The 20,266-nt window shown below is 42.3% G+C and overlaps 1 protein-coding gene across 13 annotated transcripts in view; it reads right to left on the bottom strand.

Moving 5' to 3' along the window:
• Window positions 1–19,948, bottom strand: part of SCAPER (S-phase cyclin A associated protein in the ER) — a 435,057-nt gene extending 415,109 nt beyond the window's left edge. For 6 of the 13 annotated variants that reach the window (XM_025472080.3, XM_035708615.2, XM_025472083.3 and 3 more), the window contains exons 1-2: window positions 19,005–19,096; window positions 9,363–9,429 (exon numbers count right to left, since the gene is read on the bottom strand). In XM_025472080.3, coding sequence (XP_025327865.1) covers window positions 9,363–9,368 — 6 coding nt within the window. In that variant the 5' untranslated portion in view covers window positions 9,369–9,429; window positions 19,005–19,096. Of the gene's footprint in view, window positions 1–9,362; window positions 9,430–18,165; window positions 18,188–18,366; window positions 18,430–19,004; window positions 19,097–19,927 lie in introns of those variants that run through there. The other 7 variants (XM_035708613.2, XM_049104500.1, XM_025472081.3 and 4 more) reach the window with 7 other exon arrangements.
• Between the last annotated feature and the right edge of the window lie 318 nt (window positions 19,949–20,266).

The raw sequence follows: 20,266 nt of genomic DNA, 5'->3' as shown, positions 1-20,266 counted from the left end.
TCCTTTTCCCAATACAACTTGCTTTTTGGCCACTCTACACTGAGCAAAATGACTACAAGGAAAACCTCACCTCAAAAGAAAAAATCAGAAACAGTCCTCTCTCCCACAGAGTTACAAAATCTGGATTACAATTCAATGTCAGAAAGCCAATTCAGAAGCACTATTATACAGCTACTGGTGGCTCTAGAAAAAAGCATAAAGGACTCAAGAGACTTCATGACTGCAGAATTTAGAGCTAATCAGCAGAAATTAAAAATCAATTGAATGAGATACAATCCAAACTAGAAGTCCTAACGACGAGGGTTAACGAGGTGGAAGAAAGAGTGAGTGACATAGAAGACAAGTTGATGGCAAAGAGGGAAACTGAGGAAAAAAGAGACAAACAATTAAAAGACCATGAAGATAGATTAAGGGAAATAAACGACAGCCTGAGGAAGAAAAACCTACGTTTAATTGGTGTTCCTGAGGGCGCCGAAAGGGACAGAGGGCCAGAATATGTATTTGAACAAATTCTAGCTGAAAACTTTCCTAATCTGGGAAGGGAAACAGGCATTCAGATCCAGGAAATAGAGAGATCCCCCCCTAAAATCAATAAAAACCGTTCAACACCTCGACATTTATTTTTTTTTTTAATTTTTATTTATTTATGATAGTCACACAGAGAGAGAGAGGCAGAGACACAGGCAAAGGGAGAAGCAGGCTCCATGCAGTGGGAGCCCGATGTGGGATTCGATCCCTGGTCTCCAGGATCGCGCCCTGGGCCAAAGGCAGGCGCTAAACCACTGCGCCACCCAGGGTTCCCAACACCTCGACATTTAATAGTGAAGCTTGCAAATTCCAAAGATAAAGAGAAGATCCTTAAAGCAGCAAGAGACAAGAAATCGCTGACTTTTATGGGGAGGAGTATTAGGGTAACAGCAGACCTCTCCACAGAGACCTGGCAGACCAGAAAGGGCTGGCAGGATATATTCAGGGTCCTAAATGAGAAGAACATGCAACCAAGAATACTTTATCCAGCAAGGCTCTCATTCAAAATGGAAGGAGAGATAAAGAGCTTCCAAGACAGGCAGGAACTGAAAGAATATGTGACCTCCAAACCAGCTCTGCAAGAAATTTTAAGGGGGATTCTTAAAATTCCCCTTTAAGAAGAAGTCCAGTGGAACAATCCACAAAAACAAGGACTGAATAGATATCATGATGACACTAAACTCATATCTCTTAATATTAACTCTGAACGTGAACGGACTTAATGACCCCATCAAAAGGCGCAGGGTTTCAGACTGGATAAAAAAGCAGGACCCATCTATTTGCTGTCTACAAGAGACTCATTTTAGACAGAAGGACACCTACAGCCTGAAAATAAAAGGTTGGAGAACCATTTACCATTCGAATGGTCCTCAAAAGAAAGCAGGGGTAGCCATCCTTACATCAGACAAACTAAAATTCACCCTGAAGACTGTAGTGAGAGATGAAGAGGGACACTATCTCATACTTAAAGGATCTATCCAACAAGAGGACTTAACAATCCTCAATATATATGCCCCGAATGTGGGAGCTGCCAAATATATAAATCAATTAATAACCAAAGTGAAGAAATACTTAGATAATAATACACTTATACTTGGTGACATCAATCTAGCTCTTTCTATACTCGATAGGTCTTCTAAGCACAACATCTCCAAAGAAACGAGAGCTTTAAATGATACACTGGACCAGATGGATTTCACAGAAATCTACAGAACTTTACATCCAAACTCAACTGAATACACATTCTTCTCAAGTGCACATGGAACTTTCTCCAGAATAGACCACATATTGGGTCACAAATCGGGTCTGAACTGATACCAAAAGATTGGGATCGTCCCCTGCATATTCTCAGACCATAATGCCTTGAAATTAGAACTAAATCACAACAAGAAGTTTGGAAGGACCTCAAACACGTGGAGGTTAAGGACCAGCCTGCTAAAAGATGAAAGGGTCAACCAGGAAATTAAGGAGGAATTAAAAAGATTCATGGAAACTAATGAGAATGAAGATACAACCGTTCAAAATCTTTGGGATGCAGCAAAAGCAGTCCTAAGGGGGAAATACATCGCAATACAAGCATCCATTCAAAAACTGGAAAGAACTCAAATACAAAAGCTAACCTTACACATAAAGGAGCTAGAGAAAAAACAGCAGATAGATCCTACACCCAGGAGAAGACAAGAGTTAATAAAGATTCGAGCAGAACTCAACGAAATCGAGACCAGAAGAACTGTGGAACAGATCAACAGAACCAGGAGTTGGTTCTTTGAAAGAATTAATAAGATAGATAAACCATTAGCCAGCCTTATTAAAAAGAAGAGAGAGAAGACTCAAATTAATAAAATCATGAATGAGAAAGGAGAGATCACTACCAACACCAAGGAAATACAAACGATTTTAAAAACATATTATGAACAGCTATACGCCAATAAATTAGGCAATCTAAAAGAAATGGACGCATTCCTGGAAAGCCACAAACTACCAAAACTGGAACAGGAAGAAATAGAAAACCTGAACAGGCCAATAAACAGGGAGGAAATTGAAGCAGTCATCAAAAACCTCCCAAGACACAAGAGTCCAGGGCCAGATGGCTTCCCAGGGGAATTCTATCAAATGTTTAAAGAAGAAATCATACCTATTCTACTAAAGCTGTTTGGAAAGATAGAAAGAGATGGAGTACTTCCAAATTCGTTCTATGAGGCCAGCATCACCTTAATTCCAAAACCAGACAAAGACCCCACCAAAAAGGAGAATTACAGACCAATATCCCTGATGAACATGGATGCAAAAATTCTCAACAAGATACTAGCCAATAGGATCCAACAGCACATTAAGAAAATTATTCACCACGACCAAGTAGGATTTATCCCCGGGACACAAGGCTGGTTCAACACTCGTAAAACAATCAATGTGATGCATCATATCAGCAAGAGAAAGACCAGGAACCATATGATCCTCTCATTAGATGCAGAGAAAGCATTTGACAAAATACAGCATCCATTTCTGATCAAAACTCTTCAGAGTGTAGGGATAGAGGGAACATTCCTCAACATCTTAAAAGCCATCTACAAAAAGCCCACAGCAAATATCATTCTCAATGGGGAAGCACTGGGAGCCTTTCCCCTAAGATCAGGAACAAGACAGGGATGTCCACTCTCACCACTGCTATTCAACATAGTACTGGAAATCCTAGCCTCGGCAATCAGGCAGCAAAAAGACATTAAAGGCATTCAAATTGGCAAAGAAGAAGTCAAACTCTCCCTCTTCGCCGATGACATGATACTGTACATAGAAAACCCAAAAGTCTCCACCCCAAGATTGCTAGAACTCATACAGCAATTTGGCAGCGTAGCAGGATACAAAATCAATGCCCAGAAATCAGTGGCATTTCTATACACTAACAATGAGACTGAAGAAAGAGAAATTAAGGAGTCAATCCCATTTACAATTGCACCCAAAAGCATAAGATACCTAGGGATAAACCTAACCAAAGAGGTAAAGGATCTATACCCTCAAAACTATAGAACACTTCTGAAAGAAACTGAGGAAGACACAAAGAGATGGAAAAATATTCCATGCTCATGGATTGGAAGAATTAATATTGTGAAAATGTCAATGTTACCCAGGGCAATTTACACGTTTAATGCAATCCCTATCAAAATACCATGGACTTTCTTCAGAGAGTTAGAACAAATTATTTTAAGATTTGTGTGGAATCAGAAAAGACCCTGAATAGCCAGGGGAATTTCAAAAAAGAAAACCATATCTGGGGGCATCACAATGCCAGATTTCAGGTTGTACTACAAAGCTGTGGTCATCAAGACAGTGTGGTATTGGCACAAAAACAGACTCACAGATCAATGGAACAGAATAGAGAACCCAGAAGTGGACCCTGAACTTTATGGTCAACTAATATTCGATAAAGGAGAAAAGACTATCCACTGGAAGAAAGACAGTCTCTTAAATACATGGTGCTGGGAAAATTGGACATCCACATGCAGAAGAATGAAACTAGACCACTCTCTTACAACATACACAAAGATAAACTCAAAATGGATGAAAGATCTAAATGTGAGACAAGATTCCATCAAAATCCTAGAGGAGAACACAGGCAACACCCTTTTTGAACTCGGCCACAGTAACTTCTTGCAAGATACATCCACCAAGGCAAAAGAAACAAAAGCAAAAATGAACTATTTGGACTTCATCAAGATAAGAAGCTTTTGCACAGCAAAGGATACAGTCAACAAAACTAAACCACAACCTACAGAATGGGAGAAGATATTTGCAAAAGACGTATCAGATAAAGGGCTAGTTTCCGAGATCTATAAAGAACATCTTAAACTCAACACCAAAGAAACAAACAATCCAATCATGAAATGGGCAAAAGACATGAAGAGAAATCTCACAGAGGAAGACATAGACATGGCCAACATGCACATGAGAAAATGCTCTGCATCACTTGCCATCAGGGAAATACAAACCAAAACCACAATGAGATACCACCTCACACCAGTGAGAATGAGGAAAATTAACAAGGCAGGAAACCACAAATGTTGGAGAGGATGCGGAGAAAAGGGAACCCTCTTACACTGTTGGTGGGAATGTGAACTGGTGCAGCCACTCTGGAAAACTGTGTGGAGGTTCCTCAAACAGTTAAAAATAGACCTGCCCTACGACCCAGCAATTGCACTGTTGGGGATTTACCCCAAAGATACAGATGCAATGAAACGCAGGGACACCTGCACCCCGATGTTTATAGCAGCAATGGACACAATAGCCAAGCTGTGGAAGGAGCCTCGGTGTCCATCGAAAGATGAGTGGATAAAAAAGATGTGGTTTATGTATACAATGGAATATTACTCAGCTATTAGAAATGACAAATACCCACCATTTGCTTCAACGTGGATGGAACTGGAGGGTATTATGCTGAGTGAAGTAAGTCAATCGGAGAAGGACAAACATTATATGTTCTCATTCATTTGGGGAATATAAATAATAGTGAAAGGGAATATAGGGAAGGGAGAAGAAATGTGTGGGAAATATCAGAAAGGGAGATAGAACGTAAAGTCTGGTAACTCTGGGAAACGAACTAGGGGTGGTAGAAGGGGAGGAGGGCGGGGGGTGGGAGTGAATGGGTGACGGGCACTGCGGGTTATTCTGTATTTTGGTAAATTGAACACCAATAAAAAATAAATTTTAAAAAATAAAATAATAAAAAATAAATAAAAATAAATTTAAAAAATCTGCTTAAAGCACAAGAAAAAAAAGTGAAGGAAGTAAGCAATTATAGGGCAAGATCAGGGAAAATAAGAAATTTAAAGAGGTGAGGGTTACCTGGGTGGCTCAGTGGTTGGGCATCTACCTTTGGCTCAGGTCGTAATTCCGGGGTCCTGGGATTGAGTCCCGCATTGGGCTCCCCACAGGGAGCCTGCTTCTCCCTCTGTCTATGTTTCTGCCTCTCTATCATGAATAAATAAAATCTTTAAAAAAATTTTTTTTAATTTTTTTTTAAAGACACAAGTCCAGGAATCAGGGCTGCTTTTGCCCCAGAGGCACCTGGCAATTCCAATGGACACAGCCAATATAGAAAAGGTGAGCAGAGTTTGCTAGACTTGCAAAAGAACACAAACAAAATCTGTCCAGGGCCACACCAGGCATTAGGTTGAAACCTGGAAGTTTCATCCCAAGAATAAGAGTAAACTAGAAATAGATTAACCCTCACAAAAAACAGAGCCAATTTTGAATCATTTCAATATCTGACAGGATTAAACTATAACTGCCAGTGTCCCTAGCCATTGCCAAAAACAAAATTAAATTTTATAGGGAATATCTTATCATTATAGACATCAAAGTATCTATTAAATTATAATATCTGAACCCAATCAAAAGTTACCAGGAACACTGTGAAACATGTCAAATATCTGAAAATCAAGAAAAAAAACAGAAAATAAAAACATACCCACATATGATAAAAATAATGGAGTTATCAGACAAAGATTTTAAGGTGATTCTACTTAATGTGGCCCAGAAAATTAAAGATTGAGGGGCACCTGGGTGGCTCAGTCAGTTAAGTGTCTGACTCCTGATTTCGGCTCAGCTCATGATCAAGCCCTGTGTCAGGCTCCATGCTCAGTAGAGTCTGCTTGTCCCTTCCCCTCTTCACCTCCTCCCTCAACCCCCTGCTCACATGGGTGCACTCTCTCTCAAATAAATAAATAAATAAAATCTTTTTTAAAAAAAGAAGTCAGGTAGAGAGACAAATACCATACGATTTTATTCATATGAGGAATTTAAGAAACAAAACAAATGAACAAAAGAAGCAAACTGAGTAGTACACAGAATTGCTGAAATCACCATATTGTACACTTGAAACTAATATAATGCTATATGTTAACTATGCTGGAATTAAAATAAATTTAAAAAAAAAAGAATGGGAGCTATATCAATACTGAACAAAACAGACTTTAAGGCAATGATTACTACTAGAGATAGAATGATGTTTCATAATGATAAAAGGTTCATCAACCAGTAAATTATAATAATTCTAAATATGCATCTAATAACATATAAGGAAAAACTGAAATAGGCAAAAACACTATCCTTGTGGAAGATTCTCATAGACCGCTTTAAGAACCTGGCAGAAGAAGTAGACAAAAACAGTTCAGCAACAACAAAGAAGACTTGAACAACATAATTAACAAACTTGACATATTTGATAGAACAGGAACTCAACATTCAACAATTGTAGAATATACAGTCTTTTGTGTATGTTAACATACAGTGTATGTTATTTTCCAGACTGTTGACACCATGGGTCATAAAGCAACTCTCACTAGATTTCAAAGAATAGAAAGTACCAAAGAGAGATAATCAGAAAAATCTTCGTATGTTTGGAAATTAAGCGATATATTTCTAAATAACTTACAAGTAAGTCACATTGGGAATTTTAAAAATTTTTTCAATTGAGTCATAATAAAAATATGACATATCAGTACTTACACAGCAGCCAAAACCATGCTTAAAGGAAAATGTATAGCCATAAATAATATAATGACAAAAAACTAAAAATCAATGACCTCAGTCTCTATTTAAAGAAGCTAGAAAGAGTAGCATATTAATTCAAAAAAGAAGGAAATAATAAGTAGCAAAGAACAATAAAATACAAGACACATATAGCAGTGAAAAACTAATAATAAAATCTAAAATGGGGTTATTTTAAAATGCTAATGAAATGCTTATTGAGCAAAAAGAAGACAAGAATAATCAATATGAGGAATAAAAAAGGAACATCACTACAGATTCTAGAATCTCCAGACTTTAAAAAGATAAATGGATATTATAACTAATACATCAACTTATAATATTTAATAAAATACACAAATTCCTTGAAAATATAATTTATCAAATCTGGCATAAAAGGAAACAAAATCTGAACATTTATTAAAGAAACTGATTCCCACAAAAAGAAAATCCAGAGATGAGTTTCACTGGTAAATTCTCCAAACCATGTAAGCAAAAAATTACACTAAATTCTTCTAGAAAATAAAAGGAACACAATTCATTTCATAAGGCCTGCCTCAACCCTAATATCAGAAACTAACTGGATAATGCAAGCAAAGTAAATTACCAAACTATCTCATGAGTAAAGATATGAAAATAACACACACATGCATATGCACACATAGATTTGTAAATCGAATCCAGGAAGGTATCACGACCAAGTTGAGTTTATTTCAATTATGTAAGTCTAGTTTAACATTTTCAAATCAATTAATATAATCTACCACATAAGCAGAATGAAGGAATAGAGCCTTATGTTCATCTCAACACATGAAAAAAAAGCGCATGATAAAGACTCTTCACAAACTACAACGAACACCATATTTAATGATATAATGCTGAAAGACACAAGGATGCCTACCATCACCACTTTCATTCAATGCTGTACTGAATGCCCTAACCTGTGCAATTAGGTGAGAAAAAGGCAGACAGTGAAACCACAAAATTAACCTGGATTAGTTTGTTAAACTAGAAAATACAGAAATGCTCAAAGAATAATAGGGACCTATTATAAGAGCCAGGTTGAAGGAGCTTCCACTGGCTAAATCTGGGACAATTTGAGCATCAAAATTATGATAGCAACAGATTACAACACTAAATAAAAAATATCCAAGAATCTAGATACACAGAGAGTTGGGAGAATGTAAACTTTTTCCTCATAGTAGATCTTTAATAAATGTTATCGTCAAAGAGTGGTGAATGTTTGATGAGGGACAGGGTATTTACATAACCTGAAAGTTTCTCTCAACAAACTACTTATTAATTTTAAAAGAGAAAACACAAAACTGTAAACAGAAAAACCAATACTACATTAACCAAATGATCAAAGGTAACATGACCAAAAGCAGAACAAACTGGCCATCATCAGTCATGTGATACTCTGCCAAAATATACAAAAATCTGATTCTAGGGACAAAATATACAAAAATCTGATTCTAGGGTGGCTCAGTTGGTTAAGTGCCCAACTCTTGACCTCAGCATAGGTCTTGATTTCAGGGTCATGAGTCCAAGCCTTCCGTCGGGCTTTACACCCTGCTAAGCGCAAGTTTTTTCCATTTTACCATTTTGGATAAAAATCTCTGAATCAAAAAAAAATTAAAAAATTAAAAAAATCTCTGAATCACACTTCCCTCTTAAACAGAGGCTAGTGAACCAACTTCCTCTTTCCTTGGTACTTCCAGGTTATTGTTATCAAACAACAACTTTTGTACGATATTACAGTATGCCCTCGGGAGCTATAGAAGTGCGAAGGATGGCTGCTGTAAAATAAATGGGCCAAAGTGCTGTTTAGATTTTTTGGAGCTCTTTACTTCCTGATGATTATGCAGAACACAAAACCTTAATTCTTAAGTTATGTTCTCTTCTTCCCTATCCAGCTATCACCTTTCAATTCTTATCTTAGAATTATGGGAACGTTACTACTATGGTTCTGGATAAGAAACCCGAGAATTCTACAAGTACAGTGAATATACATATGCTCATTGTGTGAATTATCTGTTATGGATGACCACAGACATTTTTAATTTACTTTTGGGTTTTGGGCCACATTCCTTAAAGTCACGGTTGGCAAACTAGCAGTGCTTTACTACACTTTGCCCATTAGATCTGTTTAAAAACAAGACAAATCAATAGAAAATACTATGAAGCTATAATATGAAATAAAAATCTCTGATACTCTAGGGTATCCTGCAAAGATACTAAATGAAAAAGAGATGGAAGGAAGGAAGGACAAAAAAACGAAGGTTAGTGTGTAAGGTAGTCTGATCACTTACCATCATTCTTTAATTCCCTTGTATGTCAAGAAGCTCATTTACCACATAAACCCCTGGGGTGTGACTCCTACAATAAAATATATATACATATACTCTTAGTCATAACATCGTCAAAAATTATTTATACTTAAAAAGATACAAGTCTCATCACAAGTCTGTCATTACATTAAACAACAAAAAAAAATAAAATCACTCCTTTATATTGCCTATTTTTTTAAAGATTTATTTATTTATGATAGAGAGAGAGAGAGAGAGAGGCAGAGACACAGGAGGAGGGAGAAGCAGGCTCCATGCCGGGAGCCCGACGCAGGACTCGATCCTGGGACTCCAGGATCGCACCCTGGGCCAAAGGCAGGCACCAAACTGCTATGCCACCCAGGGATCCCCATATATTGCCTATTTAGACACAATATAGCATGTTTTAAATATTTCATGCTGAACAATACCTCAATTCTCTCCCCCCCCCAGATTTTAAGTTAAATAGAAGAAAAACACTGTTAATTACACGAATAGTCTATGACATCCCAATCCAGAGATTTTTTTTTTTTACTACCATCTATATAGTGCACACAACACACGGTATATCCTTACTCAGTTCACAAATATATGCTTAACCAAAACAAAAGTTTCATAAAGTAACGTTTACCCCTGTTGTGTGAGATACACTCTGATATATCCTCATTTTTCAAATGGCCCACTAATGAATGACAATTCAATACACAAAACATAACCTCTTCTTAGGAACTTTCAAAAACTGAGGTTTTATCAGAATATTTTAATTACTATTCCATAAACCTCCACATAGAACAGATCTTACTTTTCAGGATACCAACATAATGAGACCAAACCTTTACTCAAAGAAACCCAAAGCAGAAACCCAGACAGAACACAAAGGATCAAGGATATTGCTAGAAAGGGCATAATCCTGTAAGAAAAGCTAATGAACAAATAAAACAAAGCAATTAGAACCTAGGTACTTTGGGGATCCCTGGGTGGCTCAGCAGTTTGGTGCCTCCCTTCAGCCCAGAGCGTGATCCTGGAGACCGGGGATTGAGTCCCACTTCGGGCTCCCTGCATGGCGCCTGCTTCTCCCTCTGCCTGTGTCTCTGCCTCTCTGTGTGTCTCTCATGAATAAATAAATAAAATTTAAGAAAAAAAAAAAAAAAAGAACCTAGGTATTTCTGGGATGACAGCTTAGGTAATCTATCCTTTGTCAAGTAAATTTGCTCCTTTTAAAATGTGGCACCTTAAATGAAAACACATGTCTACACAAAAGCTTATACCCACGTATTCATGGCAGCATTATATATAATGGCCAAAACAACCCAAATGTCCACCAAATGATGGATAATTAAAACGTGGTATATTCCAATGGAATATTATTGGGCCATAAAAAGGAATAAAGGGCTTATACATGCTACAACATGGAGGAACCTTAAAAACATTATGCTAAGTGAAAGAAGTCAGTCAAAAAAGACAATATATTATATAATTTATAGGTAATTTCCAGAATAGGCAAATCCATAGTCAGAAAATAGATGGGGACGCCTGGGGAGCTCAGTGGTTGAGCATCTGCCTTTGGCTCAGGGCGTGATCCTGGAGTTCCCGGATCCAGTCCCACGTCGGGCTCCCTGCATGGAGCCTGCTTCTCCCTCTGCCTGTCTCTGCCTCTCTCTCTGTGTCTCTCACGAATAAATAAAATCTTTAAAAAAATAGATTATTGGTTGCCTAGAGCTAGGGAGTTGGAGAAAAATGGGAATGATTGCTAACAAGGACAGGGTTTCTTTTTGGGATGATGAAAATATTCTAAAACTCATTATTGTAACGGCTGCACAACTCTGTGAATATACTAAAAGCTATTTTTTAAATGGCCAAATTGTATGGTGTATGAATTATACGTCAATTAAACTGTTCTATGTTTTTACACGCAGTGTCTCTGTTCACAACTCTCAATTCCTCTCCATCTCAAGTAAGAGCCAAAGTCCCCACAGTAGCCTACCATACTCGTACCTCTTGGACCACAACTCAGCTCCTTTCCATTTTGTTCATTCCACTCTAGCCACGCTGGCTTCTTCATGTTCCCCAACATGCAGACACACTCCTGCCTCAGGGCTTTATGCTTATTAGACACTTATTTAGACACTCAACATTTACTCCATCTTTGCTCTCATGTCATTTCCTCAGGTGAGGCCTTCCCAAACACTCTATCATTGCAACCCATCTAAGTGTGCCTGCCTGGCTCAGTCAGTACAGCATGTAACTCTTAATCTCAGGGTATGAGTTCAAGCCCCATGTTGGACATAAAGATTACTTTTAAAAATTAAAATAAAATCTTTAAATAAATAAAGTAGCAACCCATTTATCCTGACTCCCACCCCTGACAGTCCCTATTCCACTTCTCCTCTAGAGCATTTATCACTTTATATTATTTACTTAATTGGTATACTCTCCATCTCTGCCTAGAAGAACATTAGCTTCATGGTGTTTGTTGGTTTTGTTACTGCTATAGCCTCAGTACCTTGAACGGTGTCTGCCATTGAGTAGGCATTAAATACTTATTTACTAATAAATAAAGCCCATGGTAAAGAACATTTGTTCACCAGGTTGCCTTGCTCTCATCCTCCTACATATTCAAAGCCTTCCAAATGTTCCAGATGAACTCAAAAGTCATCTTCAAAAAGTCTACTCTGACATCCCCAGCTGACAGAGATCTTCTACATCTGAATTCCTAGATCACTTCCTCTGTATTCTTCTAAAAAGTAGGGGAAAACATGATATAGCAGAAAGAGTATATAGAGACATTGATATCAACCAAATCACTGGCTATGCGACCTTGAGAAGTCATTTAATGTCTTTGAGTGTCAGTATTCTCATCTTTATAAAGATGAAGAGTTTTAAAAAGCTATGTCCTCATTTTTCCAAAATAGATAAACAAATAGCTAACAAGAACACGAAAAGATGTTGAACATCATTAATCCTTACAGATATACAAATCACAACCACAATAAGGTACCACTTCATACCCACTAGGATGGATGGCTATAATCCAAAAGACAAACAATAACAAGTATTGGGGAGGTTATGAAAAAATTGGAGGCAACATATGCTGCTGGTTAGGAATGTAAAACGCTGTAGCTGATTTTGTAAATAGTCTGGCAGTTCCTCAAAAAGTTAAACATAGCTACCATATGACCTAGCAATTCTACTCCTAGGTATATAGCCAAGAGAAATAAAAACCTATGTCCACACCAAAATTTGCATACAAATGTTTACAGCAGCATCAATTCACAATACTCAAAAGGTGAAATAATCCAAATGTCCATCAACTGATGGGTAAAATAGAATGTGGTGTATCTACACAATAAAATATTATTTAGCCGCAAAAAGACATGAAGTTTCTGAAAAAGTCAAAACTCTGAATCATAGACAGGGAAAAGATCAAATGTTATAGAAGTTAGGGAGAAGGAAGGATAAACAGGCAGGACACAGAGAATGTTTACGGTGGTAAAAATATTCTATATGATACTATAATGGTGGATATAGTACATGTCATTACACATTTTTCCAAACCCATAAACACAACACCTAGAGTAATCTACAGACTTGGGTGTGATAGGGACTTCACAATGTCAATGTAAGTTAAATCAATTGGTAGGGGATGTTGATAAAGGGGAGCTAAACATAAGTAGAGGTAGGAAGAATATGGGAAGTCTCTGTACTTTCCTCTCAATTTAAATGCTAATAGCGGATTAAAACCTGTAGATACGGTTTGGCTTTAGAAGTCTGGTGCATTGGGGTGACTGTTTGGTGTCACCAAGAGGACGTTCCATGCCAGCCGGGCAGCTGCACTCCTCTCTTGGATGAACAACGGCAAATGAAAGAGCAATACCAAGCTTTGGGAACATAAAGCTGCAAGGAAGCAGAAGAGGACACGGAGTGTAGTTATGACAAGCCTGGGCCATGGACCAGGACTCTGGGATCACGCTCTGAGCCGAAGGCAGATGCTCAACCACTGAGCCACCCAGGTGCCCCTGTAGGGTGGCTTTAATAAGACATTTTCTTCAATTGCTGTTAGATCTCTAAATAGGAAATAATGTTTAAATATACAAAATGTGCATTCTTTGTCTTCAGTTTCTGAAATGTGAATTCTAGTTGTACAGTTAAAAAAAAAAAGTGTGACCCTAAAACTGCTCTAAAAAAAAATAAAGTGCCAAAAATAGGGAGTTCTGTTACATGCTACAACGTGAACACTGAAAACATGCTAAATGGAAGAAGCCAGACACAAAAGACCACATATTACATGATTCTGTTAATATGAAATGCCAGAATAGGCAAATCCACAGAGAAAAAAAATGTAGATGAGTGGATGCCTAGGGCTGGTACAGAAGGAAGTAGGATGGAGGAGAGAGGGAGGTCAAGAATGGGGAATGGCTGTTATGGGGTTTCATATTGGGGTTTTGAAAATATTCTAAAGTTAATAGTGATGATGGTTACACAAACCTGTGAATACACTAAAAACCACTGAAGTATACACTTTAATGGCTGAATTTTATGGTATCTGAGATATATCTTAATAAAGCTATTAAAAAAAAAACTAATACCTAATCCAGAACTCCCAAAATTTCAGGCATTCGGTTACTCCTTTCATATTTGTCATGACTACCATCCATACTATTATTTATATAACATTTTTCCTAAATAAAACTTTTACTTCCACTGTAAAAGAAAATGTATAACACTACCATAAACAAAAAAATCAGTTAATATAAAAAAAATAGATATGGCAAATATTGGCAGTGCTACCCAAATAAATTTGAGAAACTCTAGGTTACTGCAAAACAATGGGCAAACAGAAAATGGAGCACGCCTCCGTGCGTGCGCGCGCGCGCGCACACACACACACACACACACACACACACAAGAAAACAAGTCAGTAAACAGAGCAGACACTAGGATTGACTGGGCCAGAGATTTCAAAATAAGCTCTTGCCAGTGAGAAACTGAAGTCTCACGTGTCCTAGCCTGCCCTATAGTCCCAGAAAGTCTACAGAGACACCTGAGAGTCCTACAAATGATAATGGGAAGATTGGCTCAATTGCCAAGAAAGGCCTGCCTCTCTTCTTTACCTGGGTTTAGGTACACAGGTTCTGAAAAGGCAAGAAGTAAATGGCAGACCCCAAACAGTGAGAAGTCTGCTAGGAACTCTACTCTAAAAAATATAGGCCCATCCAACAGAAGCCAGAACAATACATCTATGAATTGTTCTCACGCTTGCTAATAAATCCCAGAAAAACTGGGCTTGGCAATCTCCAATGCTCACAAAATCTATCACTCATGTTCTTGCATTTTCTGAAATTGAAGAAAAATCAAATATTTCCCTGAGTCTGGTACTTAATGCCATTGTCGGCATACTCAAAAACTACCAGTAATTGTTCATGTCTTTGCTAAGTGGAAAATAAATGTATTATGGTAAAATAAGAACTTTGAAGAACAGAGACGTTTTTATAATGCTAAGCTGTTTAGTGAAGTTTTCCATTCTGATCACTCCCATGAATAAATCAACCAGAGGCATTTACCCTTCTCCTGTGAACCTGGCATGCCTCTCTGAAAATACCGAATTACCTTTCTTTTGCAATACTGTATTATATAGGCCTAACACGAACTGAAATCTTTACAAATGAAATATGTCTGAGATTTGCTTCAAACCAATGAAGGGGGGTTAGCTTTTATGAGACAAGATTGTGCATGCGTACGTAATTACTGAAATAGACTGGTAATAGCAATTAATTCTACTATCCTAATCCACATGCTTTCAAAATGTATAATGAACTTACTGATGTGGGAAGCAAAGGCAAAAGAAAAATTAAATTTCCTTCCTACCTACACCCCATTAACAAGTCCTGGAAACTGGCAGAGTGACATTTCTCTAGGGACTCAGCTGCCTCTACATTAATACTTAGCTAAGGGCAAAAGGCAATCTTAGCCTGACCCCCAGGATCTCTAAGTCTACTTTAACATATAAAAATTTCTTTGAAAACTTCATTTCTATTCCGAGATACATGTTGGCAATCATCCCCCCAACATTTGACCCACTGATATACATCTGAAGGGTCTCGCAACTAAGGTTTACTAGACAGCAATAAATGACCTTTCACCAACAATATTTGGCCCCTCAAGGTCCTGGAAACCTTGCTTCCAAAATTCCTTAGAGTCTTACGCTTTCCTTAACCCCCTCCCAACTTGGAAGTATATATAATGGGCCACTCCTCATGACCCCGGTGCAGCTCTTTTTGCCCACAGGTCCTGTCCCTGTGCTTTAATAAAACCGCCTTTTTGCACCAAAGACGTCTCAAGAATCTTTTTTGGCCATCAGCTTCGAACCCTAACATCTTTCCTATATCACTTGCTACTTCAAGAAATTATTAAAAAGTAGTCATTATTTTAGCAAAACTTCGTGAAATTGTTAGTATTTCGTGTCCAGAATAAAGTCTTTCTATATATCACTTCCTCCTAAGAATTTTTGAAGGTGGCTCCACCAGTGAACTGCAGGTCTTTTGCTGTTTCTATTTGATGAGATCTACTACCAAAGCCATCCACGCATAAAACTGGAAACGGATTTTTATTAATTACTTGATCTGTTATTCAAGCCATTTGCAGTTCTCACTTCTACAATTTTAGAAATGCCAATTTCACAATAGATATCAGATTGCACCATTAAAGAATTCCGTTTAACTTCCCACTATATACCCCCACCACTTTTTTTTTTTTTAAGATTTATTTTTATTTATTTATGATAGACATAGAGAGAGAGAGAGAGAGAGAGGCAGAGACACAGGCAGAGGGAGAAGCAGGCTCCATGCCGGGGGCCCGATGCGGGACTCCATCCCGGGACTTCAGGATCGCGCCCTGGGCCAAAGGCAGGCAGGAAACCGCTGAGCCACCCAGGGATCCCCACCACCACCACTTTCTAAATGTTTAAAGAATGTTCACTTGTGACTCCCAAATAATTTTGTTTCTCCTTTAAAATTAGGATGAGTTGTGGTTAGTTATAAAGATGAAAGAAAGGGCAGAATCTCAAGCCCCTTCATCTTATCTTTAAAACATTCTTGTGAAGTGATTAAATGAAGTGATATCAACATTAATATCAAATTAACCTTTTAGTGATTCTTAAGTATCTATGAAGCCTTAAGGACATCTTTGAAGTCTATGTTTAAAACACTGTAATTCTATGTTTAGAATACTGTAATTCTATTCTATGTTTAAAACAATGTAATTTTTTAATTGACTCTTTAATTACTTAAAATATTAATTCCTAATTCCCAGGACCCCTGGGTGGCTCAGTGGTTGAGCGTCTGCCTTCCCCCAGGGCATGAACCTCAGAGTTTCCAGGATCGAGTCCCATGTTGGGCTCCCTGCATGGAGCCTGCTTCTCCCTCTGCCTGCCTCTCTCTCTCTGTGTCTCTCACGAATAAACACATAAAGTCTTTAAAAATAAAAACATTATCATTTAAACTGTAGTCACCAAAATTATTTACACGTGCATTTGTATGGTAACATTGAATATGTTTCCATGCATAACCCACCAGGTGGACCAACCTAAGATGGTTAACCACAGAGGTTAAAACTGCAGGGCAGCCAGGGTGGCTCAGCAGTTGAGCATCTATCTGCCTTTGGCCCAGGGCTTGATCCTGGGGTCCCAAGATTGAGTCTCACCTCGGGCTCCCTGCATGGAGCCTGCTTCTCCCTCTGCCTGGGTCTCTGCCTCTTTCTCTGTGTGTCTCTCATGAATAAATAAATAAAATCATAAAAAAAAAAAATTTAAAAAGTATAAACTGCAGCACAAGGGAGTGGGGAGAAGAGGTAAGCATTTGCTGAGCGCTTACTATGGGGGACGAGCAGCTCTAATGCTTTACAGACACCTCATTTACTTGCTATCAACAAATCCATGAGGGATCCCTGGGTGGCGCAGCGGTTTGGCGCCTGCCTTTGGCCCAGGGCGCGATCCTGGAGACCCGGGATCAAATCCCACATCGGGCTTCCGGTGCATGGAGCCTGCTTCTCCCTCTGCCTGTGTCTCTGCCTCTCTCTCTCTCACTGTGTGCCTATCATAAATAAATAAATTTAAAAAAAAAATTTTAACAAATCCATGAGGTGAATATTATCTCCATTTTACAGAAGAGTAAACCAAGGCTCAGAAAAGTTAGTCTCCAAAGGTCAAGCAGTTGAGGCTGGGATTCAAAGTTGGGTCAATCTGCCTTCAAAGGCATCATTATCACACTTCCTCCCACAAAGAAACTTTCCAAATAATATTAGAAATGGACTCTTGGGGATCCCTGGGTGGCGCAGCGGTTTGGCGCCTGCCTTCGGCCCAGGGCGTGATCCTGGAGACCCGGGATCGAGTCCCCCGTCGGGCTCCCTGCATGGAGCCTGCTTCTCCTTCTCCCTCTGCCTGTGTCTCTCATGAATAAATGAATAAAATCTTTAAGAAAAAAAAATTTTTTTTGACTCTTTAGGGCAGCCCGGGTGGCTCAGCGGTTAGCGCCGCCTTCAGCCCAGGCCGTGACCCGGGGTCGCGGGATCGAGTCCCACATCAGGCCCCTGCATGGAGCCTGCTTCTCCCTCCGCCTGCGTCTCTCCCTCTCTCTTTCTGTGTCTCTCATGAATAAATCAATGTAATTTTTTTGATTGACTCTTTAATTACTTAAAATATTAATTCCTAAAAAATGAAACCTTTCCATCACTGACGCCGCGGACGGAAGCAAAGTCGGTCAGAGTCACACAAACGCCACCTGGTTGCACTCACGTGTGGGATTTGAGAAGCAAAACAGACGAAGAGGGAGGGGAAGGGAGACAAGATGAAGCCGGGAAGGGCGGCAAACCCTAAAGCGCTCGCACCTACCGGGGCACGGGGGGGGGGGGGGGGCGCCGCGGGCGGGGCCGGCGGTTACGCGGGGCCGAGCGGCCGGACGCTGCCCCTGACGCGACCTCCCTCGGGTCCACAGACCTTGAGGGAAAACCCAGGCGGTCGCCGCAGCCTGTCATCGCTTCCGGGGGGGCGTACGCGGACCTTCCGACGCGCGCGTCTCGCGCTGAAGCCCAGGGAGGGCCCCGGCGCCCTCGGCCGCCGCCCCCTGAGGCGAGCGTCACGCCCCCGCCCGCGGCTGCACCACGAGGGGCCGGAGCCGCGGGGACCCGGGGCCGCGACGTGCGGCACAAAGCCCGGCTCCGCGGGTGAGGAGCGGGGCCGCCCCGGGCCGGAGGGCGCGCACGGGCCCGCGGGGACCAGGCCTCCGGGACGCGTCTCGCGGCGGCGGCGGCGGCGGCGGCGGGCACCTGCGCGGGGCGGCCGGCGGCGGCGTCCTCGGGGCCCGCCCCCCGCACGGTCCGCGCCCTCCGGCCCGCGGGAGCCCGCCCGCCGCCGCCCCGGCCTCCGGAGGGAGCCCCGGGCCCGCCCGAGCGGCCGCCATCCCCTCCCCCGCCCCGCCCGCCCGCCAGGTGAGGGACGCCGGGGAAGGGGAGCGCCGCCGCCATCTTGCCCCTGGGACCCCGCGACACACCCAGCCGGCCCGCGCCCCCGCCGCGCCCTCCCCGCCCTGCGCGCCCTCCCCGCCCTGCGCGCTGCGGGCCCGCGCGGACACTCACCCCCGGCCGCCCGGCGCAGTTCGGGGCGGCTCCGAGCGTCCCGCCGGGAAAGGGGCGGGGCGGGGCGGGGCGGCGGCGGGGGCGGGGCGGGGGCGGGGCGGCGGGCCGCGCACCACGTGACGCCAGCGGGCCGCGAGGCTCGGAGCCCCGGGCGCGGCCGTCAGTGCGCCGGCGCGGGCGAGGCGGGGGCGGGGGCGGGGGCGGGGGCGGCTGCTGCTCCTGCTGCTACTCCGCCGGGGGCTGCTCCGCGGCCGCTGCTCCTCCTGCTGCTGCTGCTCCGCGGCGCCGCCGCTGCTGCCGCTCGGCTCAGCCTCCTCCTCGCCGCGCTGCGCCGGCTCCGCTGCTGCCGGCCGCCGCCTGGGGTTCGCGCCCTCTCCCGCGCCAGCTCCCCGCCGTGCGGGTTCGGGGCCGCGAGCACAAACCCCGGGGACGCGGCTTCCTCTCCTTCGGAGACAGTCACGGCTCTGAACCCAGCCGGGAACTCCGCGCGCCCCAGTCCGTGCGCGGCCGCCGCCGCTCGTTGGGGAACCGCGGCTCGCCCTCCGCCCCCCGCGCCCTCGCTCGCGGCCCCCGCCCGCCCCGCCGCCACGCCCTCGGCCGCGAGTCCCGAGCGGAGCGCCCGGTGCCCGGCCCCGATCTGCCCCCGCGCCCTGCGGAGCCGCGGCGGGTGCCAAGGCCGGTCGGGCCCCCCAGCTGCAGCCGCTGGGAGCGCTCAGCGTGACCCGACGGAGCTCCTGGGTTCGTGGTCGCCAGGTTCTGGGACCTCCCTCCCCTGCCGTTTGTGCGCGCTCCGTCTCTGCCGTCCCTGCTAGCCCCTGCTCCCCTTCCTGGAAACCTCGCTTCGACGTGGGCACCCTCAGGGTAGGGGCAAGCGCTCTCTTCCCACCGGACACTCCCCCTCCGGGTGCTTGCGTTTTACCTACTCTCAGTTAGCATCTCTCGGCCTCAGACGTCCCAGTTTCTCTCTCCAGGCCTGATCTCTGCTCCTGAGCCCCAGATCCAAAGGGTTGAGCACCCGGATACCTCCACTTGACCCTCTCGAAACCCAACCCATTATCTTACTTGTGACGTGTAAGACAGCCTCGTGGGAGATGATTTACACACCACACCACTCACCTACTTAAAGTGGTGGTTTTTAATACATTCACAGTATTGTGCAACCATTGCTACAATTAATTTCTGACTGTTTTCATCACCCCCAAAGGAAACCTCATACTCATTAGTAGTGACTTGCCCGTTTTTCCCTCAATTCCCTATTCTGG

Source organism: Canis lupus, chromosome 30 (assembly GCF_003254725.2).
Source record: "Canis lupus dingo isolate Sandy chromosome 30, ASM325472v2, whole genome shotgun sequence".
Lineage (NCBI taxonomy): Eukaryota > Metazoa > Chordata > Mammalia > Carnivora > Canidae > Canis > Canis lupus.
Note: the sequence above shows the minus strand (reverse complement) of the source record. Positions and strands in the feature narration are given on the sequence as shown.